Below are 15,051 nucleotides of genomic sequence, written 5' to 3' on the forward strand. Positions count from 1 at the left end.
CTCAGCAATTCTCCTCCCCGTTTCCCCTCGCGGGCTTCACGGCGCCAAATCGGAAGAAAGGGAGGCGGGCCGACGAAGCCCGACAGTTCTCCTAATGGTGGGAGGAGGTGCCCTTCGAGGATGGTCTCCCCTCCAATGAGACGACGGTAGGCGCCTCCCCCCGTCCAATAGCACCGAGCCCTCTCTGCCGCACAAAGCCGTGGGGCGTAAGAGAATGATGGCGGGCCAATGGCAAAGGGTAGGGCGGAGAGCCTTGAGACCAATAGGAACGGGCGAATTGAAGGAGGAGGCGGGTCTTGCTGTGCGTCGGTTTGAAAACAGCGGCTGTTGGGGAGTCCGAGCAACGGTTGACACGCGCGCGCGAGTCGTGGGGAGTGTTGCTGTGGGCCGGCAGGTACTGGGGGGGGGGGGGAGAGAGGCCGAGGAACGGGAAGGAGCGCGCGCGGGGAGGGGGGGCTGAGCTGGGGGAGGGTTGGACGGAAGCGAGCGCGAGAGGAAGATGTCTGCCCCTCCAGGTGGGTCGCCTGCGCCGCGGCCTCTCGCCGGGGCTTCCCTGGAGGCGGGGAGAGAGAGAGAGAGCCGCCTGCCTCGCCAGGGGTTTGCAACGAGAGAAGGTGCTCGGAGGGCGGCCCGGCAGCCTCTTCCCTCCGGTGGCCTCGCAGGTGGCGGTGGGGGCACGTTCCCCTCACGGAGCCCCTTTCCCCCCGGGTTCTTTTCCCTCACGGAGCCCCTCTTTCCCCTCCCCGGGCCCCTTTCCCAAGAGCACCAGGGGAGCTGGAACTCCCCCCCTCCCTGCAGGTGCTCCAACCTCCTGTGCTGGGCCAGCGCACCTCCCCCCCCCCACCGCCATCATCTCCTGGCGACGTGTGAGGGGCCTCTCCGTGGCCCTGTGTTGCCATCACGACCGCTTCGCGAGGCTGGTCGGACTGAGTGGCTCCTCGAATGCGGTCGCGCGTGTCCCTGGCAGCCCTCACCAGGAGCCACCTCTCTTGGTCTAAGGCTTCCCCCGCTGGTTGTTGGGTGAGGCGCCCTTTTAACTTGGGAGGAAAGCGATTTAACTGGGGGGGGGGGGCATCGGTTTGTGTCCTCACCCTTAGGCGCAGGACAATCCTAAAATGTTTTAGCAAGTCCCATTTTGTTGAGGGCTCGGCATGTTCCCAGGTAAGTGGATGTAGGGGTGCAGTGTTCCCCCCCCTCTTAAGATATACAAAACATGTTGAGATCTGGAAGTGTTTCTTAGTTTCTACAGATGTTCAGTTTCAATTTTGAAAAATTACTTTTTTAGAGGGGGGAATTTTTCGTTTGTGTTAAAAGCAGAGGAGTGCTGGTTCTCTTTCTAGGGTATCTCAGCCAGTGTGGCTACTGGAAAGCTGTCGTTCAAAACAATCAAGCCTTATGTTGGACTGCAGTGCCATCATCCCTCACCATTGGCTGTGCTAATGGGGGCTGATGGAGTTGCTGTCTAACAACAACTGGAGAGCCAAATTATCTGCTTCCTGGCTGTAACAATGTAGAAACGACATAAGACGACAATTATATATTTATTTCATTTGTACCCCGCCTGTCTGGTCTTGGCCCACTCTAGGCGGCTTCCAATACAACATAAATCAACAAATAAAAATATCACAAAAATTATTACATAAATAAGTTCCATAACAATTTATAAAACGAGAAAAATAAAATAAGAAATAAATAGAGAAAATAAAAAGATCCAAGTATTGACTGGAGGGAAGGCCTGAATAAACATCCATGTTTTAATTGATTTTTAAAGATACCCAGTGTAGGGGCTGCGCGAATCTCCAGAGGGAGATTATTCCAAAGGCGAGGAGCTACTGCCGAGGAGGCCCAATTTCGTGTTTTCTCCTTCTGGGCCTCTCGGCATCAGGCTCCTCAGCCTCACCACCTGACTCGCACGGGTGATCTGGGTACGCCTTGGTGGGAGTAGGCGTTCCGCCCAATATCACTCAATACCCTTTTTCTCCTCCTTTACTTAATTTGAATACTGTACTTAAATGGATGTCATAAGGTGAGCATGACAGGCATTCCAAAAAACAAACCCACAACCACCATCTTTATGTCAAGAAGCCATTTTATAGTTAAGCTTAAGCATACAGACATATGCTTAGGATTATAGGCTTGGTTTGTTTAAAAGCAAGTTACTCTTACTAGGTTCTGGGATTTAAAACAGTGATCTCCTGTGTTATCAAAAACAAACCTGCTCGCCTGCTATGCAGTTTGACATGCCACTCTTCATTTGACCTTGGTGAAAATAATCTTACAAAACAGTTCAAATGTATTATAAAACCATCCATCTTTTTTTTATTATTTTTTTATTTTTTTTGCTTTCTTAATTAGTCCAGGACCTCTTGTGTCTCTTTGCTCCCATTGCCTCGCTCTGGCAGAACAAGGATAAAGCATACCATTTGTAATGAACATAATTCCTACAGGTTGCTAAAGCCTTCTCCATTCCGTTCTAGTTCAAGAAGCACAAATCAGCTCCCCATTAGATTGAACAGATAAAGTCTGATTGAGATATTCAACAGCCAATGTGGTGGCCATATATGAACTACTGTACTATGCATAGTTGCCTTACAGTGTGGTGAGCCGGTCATATTCAGGTACTGCCGCATGGAGGGAGGCGCTCGGAAAAATAATGATGGAATATGAATGCTTCTATGCTCTATTCCCCCAAAATTGTAATGATGATAATAATAATCTTAGAACTGCAGAGCTGGAAGAGACCCTATGGATTATGGACTCCAGACCCTGTCAAGGAAGTATATTGGGGAATTGAACTCCCAGCGTCTAGCTCTGCAGACAGATGCCTTAACCCACTGAACTATTCAGCAGTTCTGCACTTGACACAAATCTAGCATACACTTGTGCCATGGTCATCATGCATCTCTTAGGTTAATGTTTCACGATATGACCCCCCTTGTCTGTAGAAATCATGAGGCTATCCTCACAACAGCAAGGTGAGGCAAGTAGATTGAGTTGAGAGATGAATTACTATAGATCATCCACTGAATTTTATAGCTGAGTGGGGCCCAGTTTATTATAGATTGCACTTTGCTGCATATACAGCTATACTGTGTTTTTATTTTATTTTGTCCTTTTTAAAAGGCAGCTGAAAGATATAAAACACAGTAAACCTCCTGATCCATAGGCAACTCATATAGTAACCATAACAGCAAGGTTCCCTGTAAGGTGTGCACCCTTGCAACTTCGCCTCTCTCCATGCAGCTTTCCTCCTCTGCACAGCGATTGTTTTCAATCTGTTTGGTTCACAGTGAAACCCTGGCGGGGGGGGGGGGGGGCTGGGTTGCGCACGAGGTGCGAAATTCCATTAATCGCTTGTATTTACGGGCTCACTCCCTCGATTAAAGCACTGATCTGATTGCAAACTGATTGCCTTGCCCAGCTGTCAGAGAGTATGTTGATAACAGTAATTTGAATGTCAGCTATTGGAGAGAAAGTAATTCCAATACAGTGGTGCCCCGCTTAATGCTTACCCTGCTTGACAACGAATCCGCTTCACAATGAAGTTTTTGTGATGGCAAAACGATGTTTGAATGGGGTTTTTTTTGCTTTATGATGGATTCTTCACATTACAATGATCAAAAACAGCTGATCATTGGGTTTAAAAATGGCCGCCGGGTGTACAAAATGGCTCCTTGCTGTGTTTAGGAAGGGTTTTTTGCAAGACAGGAGCAGAAAATGGCCACCCTATGGAAGATCTTTGCTGGACAGTGAGTTATTCAGCCCATTGAACAGATTTTCAATGCATTTCAATGGGATTTTTTATTTCACTTGACATGGATATCGCTTAACCGCAATTTTGCTGGAACGGATTATCTTTGTCAAGCGAGGCACCACTGTACTAGGATTTTTCTGAGGATATCAACATTATAATATTTTGCAATAAAATGTTATTTCTTAAATGAAGTATGTTTATTGGGATATTTACATTCTTTTTATTAAAAATATTTTTAAAGTAGTATGTCTGTAAAATATCACCATATGCCTTTAGAGTTGAGCAAATGCTTTCTCAAAATCTCACTCAGTACTCATGCAGATCCTCTTTGTAGCTTGCTCTGGACCATCGATATCTGTGCTTTCAGTATCCTCAAGACTGATCTTATTTTTCATCTGCTCATCTGGTTCCATGTCAGAATGTTTTGTTTTTTTCAAGTGTCCTAGTTCAATACGCCCTCTATGCACAAAGTGACTGATGCGAGACTCCAAACTTTCACACTTGGGACGTTCCATTAATCGCTTGTATTTACGGGCTCTCACTCCCTCGATTAAAGCACTGATCTGATTGCAAACTGGAGGTGTTATATCTCTCCAAGGAATTGTTGTGGAGTTCCCTGAACCTGTAAACAATAAATAATCACTGTCAGAAAAATGTCTAATTATACACAGTCTGTTGAAATTGCTCTTAAGACTCAAATAGACAATATTAGAAGGCCCTCCTGGAGCCATGGTCTTTAACATACTTTTAGAATTCTACAAATTTGCTTTTTCTACCTGTATCTGTAGGTATCTCGGCAACATCTAGCCCCTTTAACATGCAGTACAGCATATGACATTTAATAGCATGGGTGGTCCAAAGTTGCTGTAGATGCGTAACATTAAACTCCTGCACTTGGCGATCATAGATCCACTGGATGTTTTCAAACTCACAGTCGTACAGAACCAAAGGAAATTCCACTGCCATGCTGCGGGGGACAAGGGGAGAGAAAATTAGATGTTAATAAGCACTTCATCTGGATCCATGTAACTTCATCTGATAGGGAACTGAATATAGAAATAGGCATCCACAAGTTAAGCCCTTGTTGAATTTGGCACTTCATGTGTAATTGATGTGGATCCAGGTGCACATCTGTTATATCTAGGATATGTCAGTATTGGTGTAAATCAAGAGTCTGGGAATCTTTGGCTCTCCAGATGTGGGCTACAACCTCCTAGGACCTGGACCATCGGCTAAACTTGTTGGGGCTCCTGAGTTTGGATCACAAAATCAAGGTTGCAGATCTCTTACCCCTGACATTGGTGTTTCTGTGTGCAACACCTACTGGTCTCATACTGCCCCTAGCTTGCCTGAAGTTCACAATGAATTTGAGCTATATTATTTTAAGGTTATTTACTCATGCACAAACACAAGTATGGTGAACAGAAATGTAGGTTTGGTGATGCAATAGCTATGCAACATTCAATCTCTGTATTTTCTTCTTTAGTTTGATTCTACTGGGTGCATTAAAAGAGTTCTCAAAGATAAAATAAAACTCCATGCAAAGGAGCCTATCCTATGTCTATCCTTGCCCTAGGACCTGGCTTGATGCAGTTTTAATGTGACATTGGAGAAGCTCCCTGTGACATAAGAGATGCCTATTTCCATGAGTAAAAAGCTACATAAATCACTTTTACATGTTGTTTAGCAAAGGTAGTGCTGAGTACTAGAGCAGTCTAAGATGAGCATGAGCTTTTATAGCAAGTCGTGATATTACAATGTTTATTAGTGTTTAATGGTTGGAGCTTATAGCTCAGCAGTGCAACATATCCTTTACATACTGAAGGTCCCAAGTGTGATAGTGATAATCAGTGGTTAAAACAGGTTTCCAGTAGAAAGGCTGGAGAAAACCTGAGGTTTCTGCAGCTAATACCAGTCAGTATAAAACAGCTTTATGTGTGTTTGTTCTACTGCAACAGACTAAGATACCTGTCTGGAGATATTTAAATTTTATGAAATTTTTGCTCAAGTCCTACCTGTACTGTGGTTTTCTAGGGTTATTCTCAATATCCAGCAGCTCGTCAATAATTCCTGGCTTTTCCAACCTTTGTCCAATCAGGAAGAGAATGGCCATCATGCAACGAACCTGGTGATAGAGGAAGGCCTGGCCCGTCACTTGAAACTGGTACATTTGGAACGGGGTTTGTTGCTCGGTTTCCTCGTCTCTATCCACAAGCTGCACCTCTGCAGTAAGAATTGTCCTATGAAAATTGGTCACCCCGTTGGCTACATCCATCTTGCATAGGTTGCGAAAATCATGAACTCCCACAAACTTCTGAGCTGCAACATTCATGAGAGCTACATCGAGATTAGCACGAGGAAAAAAATAGCAATAGGTCCTCTTCAGGCAACTAAATCTAGCACTGAAACTGGGCTCTACTGCAGCCCAAGCCAGTACCCTTATATCAGGAGGCAGGACCTGATTCAACATGTGGGTGTAGCGGATTTCTTCTGATGTATTAGTTGCTTTGACATTTGTAGACTCTCCAAGTTTATTTCCTTTAAAGTTTGAGCGGAGATCCAAGGAAATAACCTGAAATAATGGGGGAAAATTATATTCTGGAGGTAGATATAAAAAGCACAATGATGATTCAGATGGGCTAAATCCAAATGCTAATCTCAACGAGACCTATTTAATCAACTGAACTTACAGAAGTGTGGGACTTGTTCAGTGCACCAATTCTGGTTGGGACTGCCAACTAGATTTAGTCCTCTGTTTCTAAACAAATTCCAGCTCAAAATTATTTAAATGAGATCTCTTTGTAGTATTTATCCATTTGCACCTGAACTGATTTTGAGGTAGACCTAGCCTGAAAACCTCCTTAATTTCCTTGATATCTTAATCTTTGAATCTACCAAGAAAGTCAGTTGTGTTACCAGTTACATGCCACTTCCTAAAATATCCACTATTGCTAGAAAACCTCTATGATCTTTACTACTAGCTTCCCAAACGCTTTTTTTTTTGCAACTGAACAAAAACATTTTATTATAATTCCAATTTATTTCAGTTTTTGGATGAGAGTAAGCTATGATTATTCCTTTCATTAAAAGTAACAATGATTAATTTAAAAGCCAACTTTTTCAAATTACAGGGGACAGTGATAGAATAAAATCCATAAACCCCTTACGGTGGAGGTTGTCAACGACCGGTCCGCGGCCCATTGCCAGTCCCTGGCTTGAGCCCGACCAGGCCACCAAGACAGACCTCGCCCCGCCCCGCCCCCACTCCCCTTCCCACAGCTGCTTTGCGCGTGCGTGCTGGCGCTGGCGTGAGTCCTCCCTCGCCCCTTCCTGCAAGCCCCTGCGGGCGCAAAACAGCTGTGGGGAGGGGAGGTTGTGCATGGGGGGCAGGGAGAGGTCTGTCTTGGTGGCCCAGCCCAGCGGCGGTGACCAGGGTTGGCAAGAGCCGGGAGGGAGAGCAAGGCCCGGGTGCTCTCCTCCTGGCGGCGGCAATGGGAGTGGGGGTCTTGGCAAGAACCGCGAGGGAGAGCATGGTCCGGGTGCTCTCCTCCTGGCAGCAACGGGAGTGGGGGGTTGGCAAGAGCCAGATAAAATAAAAATTAAAAAACTCGGCGGCGTGCGGGTGTGCAGGCACTCCTGTGCATGCATGAAGCAGTGAGGGAATGTGCGCGCCTATGGCGCGCACACTCCCCAACCACTGCATACGTGCATCGAGGGCAAGCGTGAAGGGCCGCCGCACCTCCCTCAGAGACTCCCCCGGTCCACACTAGTAAAAATGTTGGGGAACACTGCCTTAAGGAAACCCCCAACTCCCAATTATCCCTCATGGGATTGGGGGATCTCCTCTAATCCCCAGTTTTCCTACTGCAGTTGGAAAGTGATAAAACTCACCTGTCCAAAGGCACTGACTCCTTTGTCAGTGCGTCCACAGCGGTGATAATTGGAAGTCTGTCTGTTTTCTATCAGTCGAGTTTTGTCAAGAGCCTCAAAGAGCTTGTCTTCTATAGTATTGCTGGTGTTCTCCTGGCTGGCAAACCCTTGGTATCCCCAGCCTAGATAGGCTATTTTTAGTGCAACGTGTCTCCGGCCATAAGCACTAAAATCAAATGGCCGCTGCTGGCGTTTTTTAGTCTTTGCTGATGTTGGGAGACTGGTAGAAGTGCTTGTCTTCTCCTTGTTGACCTTCAGCCTTTCTTCTAATCTTTGCACAGTCTCTTCCAGCTCCTGGATCCTCTCTAGTAGTTGCTTAGTTTCCTTTCTATCTTCATCCATTGCGACAATCCCTATGGTGTGGAAGCACAGACAGGGACACAATGCTAGAACGGTAGACTTCCACGTGGGCCTCCTCTTAGACTTCCTCTATAGCCCAAGTGGCAATGCAAGAGGTAGTCACCTCTTAGCAGGAAGGTAAACTGGCATCTATTGAGTTAATTGACAGAGGAGGGATGGAATTGAAAGTAGATTTCTTTTTACCCATAGCTAGAGCATAGACTTGTTCTATTCCATGAGTCAACTCACTTGCTGTGGAAATAAAACATTTCCAACTCTATTCCACTTGAAGGTCTCAAGGCTTCCACAGAATCTCATTCATCACTGGATGCCAAGGAATTTACAGGGGGGGGGGGGGGGGAGTGGAATCTTTAAATCCCAAAAATTGCAGCCCACCTAGATGGCTTTACTTTGCAACATTGATTTTTGGAAATTCAAGAAATTCCTCATGGAATTTCTGTATAGGGCTTCCCTATAATGAAATGGACTTCATGGGAGCAGGGGTAGGAGGTGTAGTCCAGAATGTTTTATTTCTTTAAAAAAAATTGTGGCTGATGACATTGTCAGTCTTATGTCATGTAACCTCGTGGCGCAGTGGTTAACTGCTGTACTGCAGCTAAAACTGCTCACGACCTGGGATTCAATCCCAGGTAGGCGGCTCAAGGTTGACTCAGCTTTCTATCCTTCCAAGGTCGGTAAAATAATTACTCAGCTTGCTTGGGGGGGCAATGTGTAGCCGGCATAATTAACTTCTAAACCACCCAGAGAGTGCTTGAAGCACTATGGGAAACCCCCAACTCCCCAATCATCCCTCATGGGATTGGGGATCTCCTCTAATCCCCCGTTTTCTTATTGCAGTTGGAAAGTGATAAAACTCACCTGTCCAAAGGCACTGACTCCTTTGTCCACAGCAGTGATAATTGGAAGTCTGCCTGTTTTCTATCAGTCGAGTTTTGCCAAGAGCCTCAAAGAGCTTGTCTTCTATAGTATTGCTGGTGTTCTCCTGGCGGTATATAAGCAGCACGCTTTGCCTTGCTTTTTGCTTTTAACCTACAGAACAGAATTTCAATCATTATATTCATTACTGAGCATTTCTATATCATTGCTCATTTTTACAACAATCCCAAAGTAACTTAAAATAAAAGCAAAGTTGCTAGAAAGAATAAGGCAGTAAAACAGCACTTCTAATCCTTATCCTGACATTACTCAGAGCAGAGTTATTTATGGAGTGCACAATCTAGCCTTACAGAAGCTCTTGGGCAGCAATATCCCTTACCACTGGCTGGGCTAGTTAGGGCTGAGTGGAGCTGCTGTCTGACATCTTTAAAAGTGAGCCATGAGTTGCCAGATCCACAAGCAGTCTCTCATTTCAGGTTTCTTACTCAAAACTACTGGTTGTCAACCTTTCTGTCTTCAAGAAAGCCCTCCATTTAAAAGTCATAGAGGAGTCTGGGAGGAGTTCTAATTGCCACACACTTCATCTAAGATACTGGTCAGCTCTCTTGGGCTCCCTTTCACACTATGTGACTTACCTGCCTTAGAATACCTGTGCCACTCTTCCACTTATACTCTAGTAGTGCATAAGTGGTCTGCTTTAAAAAAAGTTGACAATTACAGTTTTCTTTCTGGATATCAGGATGCTGCTTCCCTATTATTTACCAAGCAGCCTCTGGAAACCAATTGGAAGTCCCTGTTATAGTTAATATTGTATGGGATTCATCTCATGTTCAGATCAGCACAACACAGGAAACTGACTGTAATAGATTCCAAGCTGACTTAAATGCTTTTCTGCAGTTATAAGCAGATGTTACTATTCGGAAAGTGAGTAACTATGCATGCCTAAGCAGTTACAAGTCATTGTGTGATAACTAGTAAATATTTCTTTCAGAATCAATAACTGCACTAATCAAGGAAAAACAATGGAAGCCGTGATGGGACCTGATCCGTACCAGTGGACTTCTACAAGCCGGGAGGATCAGCTGAAAGAACTTGCTATGGCCTTTATGCGCCTTTGTGCTGAACGGGGAGATGGCGATAGCCCAAAGCAACCTCATGTGGCACCGCAGCAAGACCCCTATGCAAGGGCCTCTGTGGCTGCTCTGCCCAGGCCTATTCACCCTGTAATGGTCAGGCATCTTCAGCCAGAACCTGCCTTGCTGTCGGGGATTCCTAGGGATTCCAGAAGTTTTAGGAAACCTGTGATGAAAAGGAAAGTTCTGAGGCGAACGCCTGATGGAGAGGTCCAGGTGACAGATGAGTCAGTCATCAGTGAACCCGAGTCCAGCACTCCGAGTGACCCAGAATACAGGGACCTGAGTTGGGGAATGTATCATCAGAACACCCAGGAGGCGGAGGAAGAAGAATCTGAGGAAGAGTGTGAGCCCAACAGTTCCCCAGAGTCAGAGACTCCCTGTTCCTGGAGAACGACTGGGGACAGCCAGAGCCAATGTTCCCAAAGAGAGAGTCAGAGCCGCAGCACAGCATCCTACGAACAGGATTTGATTCTCCCTGCTCACCCAAAGTCCTTCATATTACCAAGGCTGGATCAAATCAGCCGCAATAGAATGAAGACGGATCGGGTTGCCCGTTACTTGGAACATAAACATGACTGGGAGTCACTGCGGCTTCCAGGGGAAGACCCCAGGAAAGGTGTGCGCTGGAGCATCCGGGAACAGATGCTTTATAAGTCTGAATTCCCTCCTCGACCTCAGCACGTTTATATCCCCAACAATTACCTGGTGCCTACAGAGAAGAAGAGATCTGCCTTGCGCTGGGGAATACGGTGTGACCTGGCAAATGGTGTGATACCTAGGGATTCCTACTCTTCGTAGAAACCCAAGAGGACTGGCATTGGCACGAAGCATGCACTGCTTGGTGCTGTCCAAACAGCTAACTACACTGAACTATACTGTTGTGTTTCCTTTGAACCTGAATCCTTCTTATTGATTTTAAATCTATACTTAGTTTTCAGAATGAGGAGTTTGGAAAGGACTCTTTTACCCATGCTGCTTAAAAGTGATGCCTTGGATAGAGAAACTTACTGGTATCATCCCAAAAGAAGTCAAGCAGAAGATGAATTGAAGCATACTGAAATGTCTGTGAAAGACAATCTTTCTGCTTTATTACAAGATCTTTTAGACCCATTTCCTCTTCCTAAACTATTAGACACTCTGTACAATTTTACTGTTTTTAAATCAATTTTGTAACTTCTGGATGTATGCATTAAAGTATAAATATTTGGAATAAAAGTCATTACTATAGTTTATCCACTGGCAATGTTGATTCCTCCACCCACTTCCTTCATTAGATGGAATAAGAGTGGCTTCACAGTCTTACCTTGGTTATCAGCACTTGTGGAAAGACACTTTACAGACATGGTATAAAGAAAAACTGAAAGATGGCCAAAGTACTAGCAAAATAATTAGAAGAGGGGATGAGGCTTATATTTTTACCATCAATCCTTTGTACATCTGTCTCGCTCTACTGAATGAACCCAAAGAGATTTACTCCCTGTTCTAAATGAAACAAGTTATGCTCAATGTTCCCTTTAATTTCAGCCCCGGCGGGCCGGGCTCTGCCCCTTGCGTGCACAATGCCAACTATCACATGCAATTCCATCATGACCAGAAACAAGAGCTGAAAACAACTGCCCTGAATCCATGGATGAGGAGCCCTATGTGGAGAGGGTTGGGCCACGTGCATCGGTTGCTACTGATATGGCTGCCAAATGGCATAGCAAGTTACCCTACTATTGAACTTAGATTTCTACCCCTCCCATCTAGACCAAAGGTCTATTCTGAGCTGCTGCTTCATATTTAGCCCACCTTGTACTGTCACTGAAATGTTGCCAAGTTGATTTTTTATGGCAAGTTAGGTATGATATTGAAGGAATGGTTCACCCCCTCCCCTGTGAGTTTCCTCTTCAGTCTGTTATAACAGATCCTCTTTAAAAGCTCTATATGATGCACTGGCTCTACCTTTTGTTGTGACAGTGTTCTCTATAGTGTTACTCGTAATTGAATAAAAGTGCAGGAGCAGGTGATACCTTTAATTGACCTATATACAGTGGTGCCTATATACAGTGACCTATATACAGTGGTGCTTGACAACGTTAATTCATTCCAGCGAAATAGCTGTAGAGCGAAAACGTAAAGCAAAATAAAAAAGCCCATTGAAATGCACTGAAACACGTTCAATGCGTTCCAATGGGCTGAAAACTCACTGTCCAGTGAAGATCCTCCATAGGAGCGGCCATTTTCGGTGCCTCTGCAGCGAGGAATCCATCCCTAAGCACTGCGGGGGGGGGGGGCATTTTCTTCAGCCAGCGGCCATTTTGAAACCCAACGATCAGTTGTTTTTGATCCTCGTAAAGCGAAAATCGGTTCCCGAAGCAGGGAACTGATCATTGCAAAGTGGAAAAACCCCAGTCAAACCATCGCTTTGTGATCGCAAAAGCCTCACCGTCAAGCGGATTCATTGTTAAATGGGGTAATCGTAAAGCGGGGTACAACTGTATATACAGGTAAGGCTTGTACAGGATTTTAGCTGCATCTCAACCTTCTTGTACCAAGGATAACAAACAATGATGCACGGCCTTGAAGGTGATTTATTCTGGCATAAAGCTTGCAAGCTTTCAATGATAAATCACCTTCAAGGCCGTGCATCATTGTTTGTTATCCTTGGTACAAGAAGGTTGAGATGCAGCTAAAATCCTGTACAAGCCTTACCTGTCTTGATGGTCTCCAGATGTTTTATCTTTAGTTTTCCTCAGCCCCAGCACAGCTACTGAACATGAATGCTAGGACGTGTGATCTGAAACAGCTGGAGAGTACCAGGTTGGTTCATATGATATACTAAGGTCCTCATGAAAATAATTATTTGGCTTGACTTAGATCAGAGATCTCTGGGTGAGTTCCAGACAGAATGGCAGGGACTGAACTATGTTGGGGAGGAGATGATGATTTTGGAGCTGTAGAGATTGCTCACCTAAACTGCAAAATCATTTTATCTACTTCCCAGACTGTTAATTCATAGAACAAGGAGCACTACATGGGTCTGTGAGCTGCCTGTGGACCTTGTACGTTTCCTCTGGTCACAAAGTAGGACCATGGATTTACTATACTATGCCTCCCACAAAAACGGGTCATACTCCATTTAAAAAACGCATTTATTCTGGCATAAAATGTCAGAGGTTGAAGCCATAAGGTCTATGAGTTCCACAACAGATAGGTTAAATGTTTAAGGAGCTACTGTACTTGCATTTCTATCCTTGAAGTGGTCAAACTGGAGTTCTGTATCTCATTATTTCCCCCACCCACCCTGCCGCCAGCTCCTGGCTCCATTTGATTCCTCAAATTAAAATGTCTTTTTTTCCCAGGGGAACAAAGATGAATTGCTGTTCCTGGGAGCCTTTTAAATAGGTAACTTGGCCCTTTACCTTGTTTAACGCCCAAAGTTATCCACTGTTGAAAAACAGGTCTTCTGGTCAGCTTTGGTTTCCCCCTCCCCCAATCTGGCCCAGAGCTACCCAAATTACCTATCCTGATTTAGTGCCCCCGAGCAGGCATGCTACCAGACAGTAGAAACGAAATACTGTACAGAAAGGGGCAGTTGGCTGAAGTGGAGATTGGAGTGGCTTCCTAGAAGCCAAAACTCAGCGAGTTTGGAAAAATGTTTTGGGCCACAATTTCCAGGATCCTGCAGCCAGCATGACTATGGTGGTTAGACGCTTCTGAGCGTTGCAGTCTAAAAAGCATGTGTCCCCAAGCTGTACCCAAACAGCTACCACCACTGCCCGAAATTACATTGAAGAAGGCTGAACCTACACCCTCGGGCAACTATCATCCTTCCCAATGCTGATGTCTGACCTGTCCCAGCACTCCAGGCAAGGAGAGGAGACCATCCTTTACATTTCCCATAATGCTTTTGACCTAACATCACTTTGAAGCATTGAGGAAAACACACAGGATGGCTAGAGCCAGCCACCGCATGCTAGGTCTTGCAGTCAACCAAGCAGATAAGTCATCACGTATACCTAACCTGTGTCTCACAGGTCTTTGCCCTATAAAACAGGACACACCCTTTCTTCACTGCAAGGGTAGGCAATCGAATAATAAATAAATAAAACTGCCATCCTTCAGCTCTTGGACTCCAATTCCCAGCATTCCTCATCGCTGAGTCTGCAGCCTAGGGTGGATGGGAGTTCTTCTTAGTCTTATTGGAGTTGCATTCTGATCGCAGCAAGAGGGCTGCACGTTGTCCACACCTGTTCTACTCCTCTATAAACACCTTGCAATCTAGACAGAGGAAACAACTCACTTCCCAGCTGAACTATTTTTTTTTAAAACCTGCCGGGAGCCTGAGGTGCAAGCCCCGATTCTGTGCATGTTTCTGGAGAAGTAAAGCCTTCTACGGAGTTCCCTGGATGGGTAAAACGTGCATAGATGAAAATCAAAACTGATGGAAGGCTCTAGAGATCGCCGCGTGAGCTTCGGGGCACCCACGTCGTGTAAACGTGCCCAGACAGAGGAAGGACTCCGACAGAGGGACAAGGCTAACCTCCACACCCCAGCATAGGCGCGCACACACACACACACACACACGCTCGCAGGAAGGGAGCCCCACTGAACACACAGGCCCTTACCTTCAAGGAAACAGGCGGCCGCAGCCTTCCCGCCAACCACGGGAACACGACCGCGCTCCCCTTCCTTCTTCCTCCTCCTCCTCCTCCTCCTCCTCCTGCAGCACCACAGAGGCCGGCGCCCCGCCCCGCGGCCCAAGTAATTCCACCCCCGCCGGAAATGGTCTCTAGTCTTCCCGTGCACGTAAAGTACGTGGCGCGAAGCTTCCTGGGAAATGTAGTCCTTTTGAGAAAGCGGCCGGGGCGGGCTTTTAAGAGTCCGAAGAATCCCAGAATTTTAAGAGAGAGAGACAGAGAAAAAAATAACAAGCCCCCAAAATAGGAGAAAACAACAGAAATACAGTCACAGAAGCAGGCGATGCTTTTCTTAGCCCACTGGAAAAATCGA

The 15,051-nt window shown here is 45.7% G+C and overlaps 2 protein-coding genes across 5 annotated transcripts; one reads left to right on the forward strand and one right to left on the reverse strand.

Annotated features, from left to right (window-relative positions):
- Positions 1 to 285: 285 nt before the first annotated feature.
- HYLS1 (HYLS1 centriolar and ciliogenesis associated) lies at positions 286 to 11,288 on the forward strand. 4 transcript variants are annotated; one of them, XM_072978890.2, is made up of 3 exons: positions 286 to 394; positions 5,853 to 5,918; positions 9,912 to 11,288. In XM_072978890.2, the coding sequence occupies exon 3, from the start codon at positions 9,943 to 9,945 to the stop codon at positions 10,852 to 10,854; it is 912 nt and encodes a 303-aa protein (XP_072834991.2). In that variant the 5' UTR covers positions 286 to 394; positions 5,853 to 5,918; positions 9,912 to 9,942; the 3' UTR covers positions 10,855 to 11,288. The 4 variants fall into 4 exon arrangements, with proteins under 4 accessions (XP_072834991.2, XP_072834993.2, XP_072834992.2 ...); XM_072978891.2 differs by lacking the exon at positions 286 to 394 and adding an exon at positions 500 to 515; XM_072978892.2 differs by lacking the exon at positions 5,853 to 5,918 and having other exon boundaries at positions 297 to 394.
- On the reverse strand, positions 3,933 to 14,793 carry PUS3 (pseudouridine synthase 3). The gene is made up of 6 exons (XM_072978887.2): positions 14,667 to 14,793; positions 8,903 to 9,073; positions 7,646 to 8,037; positions 5,770 to 6,326; positions 4,531 to 4,721; positions 3,933 to 4,376 (listed from the first exon to the last, which is right to left on the reverse strand). Exons 3-6 carry the CDS (start codon positions 8,024 to 8,026, stop codon positions 4,057 to 4,059), a joined length of 1,449 nt encoding a protein of 482 aa, XP_072834988.2. The 5' UTR covers positions 8,027 to 8,037; positions 8,903 to 9,073; positions 14,667 to 14,793; the 3' UTR covers positions 3,933 to 4,056.
- Positions 14,794 to 15,051: the final 258 nt, after the last annotated feature.

The sequence above is a fragment of the Pogona vitticeps genome, chromosome 8, assembly GCF_051106095.1.
Source record: "Pogona vitticeps strain Pit_001003342236 chromosome 8, PviZW2.1, whole genome shotgun sequence".
NCBI classification, from domain to species: domain Eukaryota; kingdom Metazoa; phylum Chordata; class Lepidosauria; order Squamata; family Agamidae; genus Pogona; species Pogona vitticeps.

Coding starts and splice junctions, on each gene's coding strand:
- PUS3 (XM_072978887.2), bottom strand. CDS start 8,026: ATGGATGAAGATAGAAAGGAAACTAAGCAACTACTAGAGAGGATCCAG. Junction 6,327..7,645: donor GAGTCAGTGCCTTTGGACAG/GTGAGTTTTATC, acceptor CCATTATTTCAG/GTTATTTCCTTGGATCTCCG. Junction 4,722..5,769: donor CCTAGAAAACCACAGTACAG/GTAGGACTTGAG, acceptor TGTCCCCCGCAG/CATGGCAGTGGAATTTCCTT.
- HYLS1 (XM_072978890.2), top strand. CDS start 9,943: ATGGAAGCCGTGATGGGACCTGATCCGTACCAGTGGACTTCTACAAGC.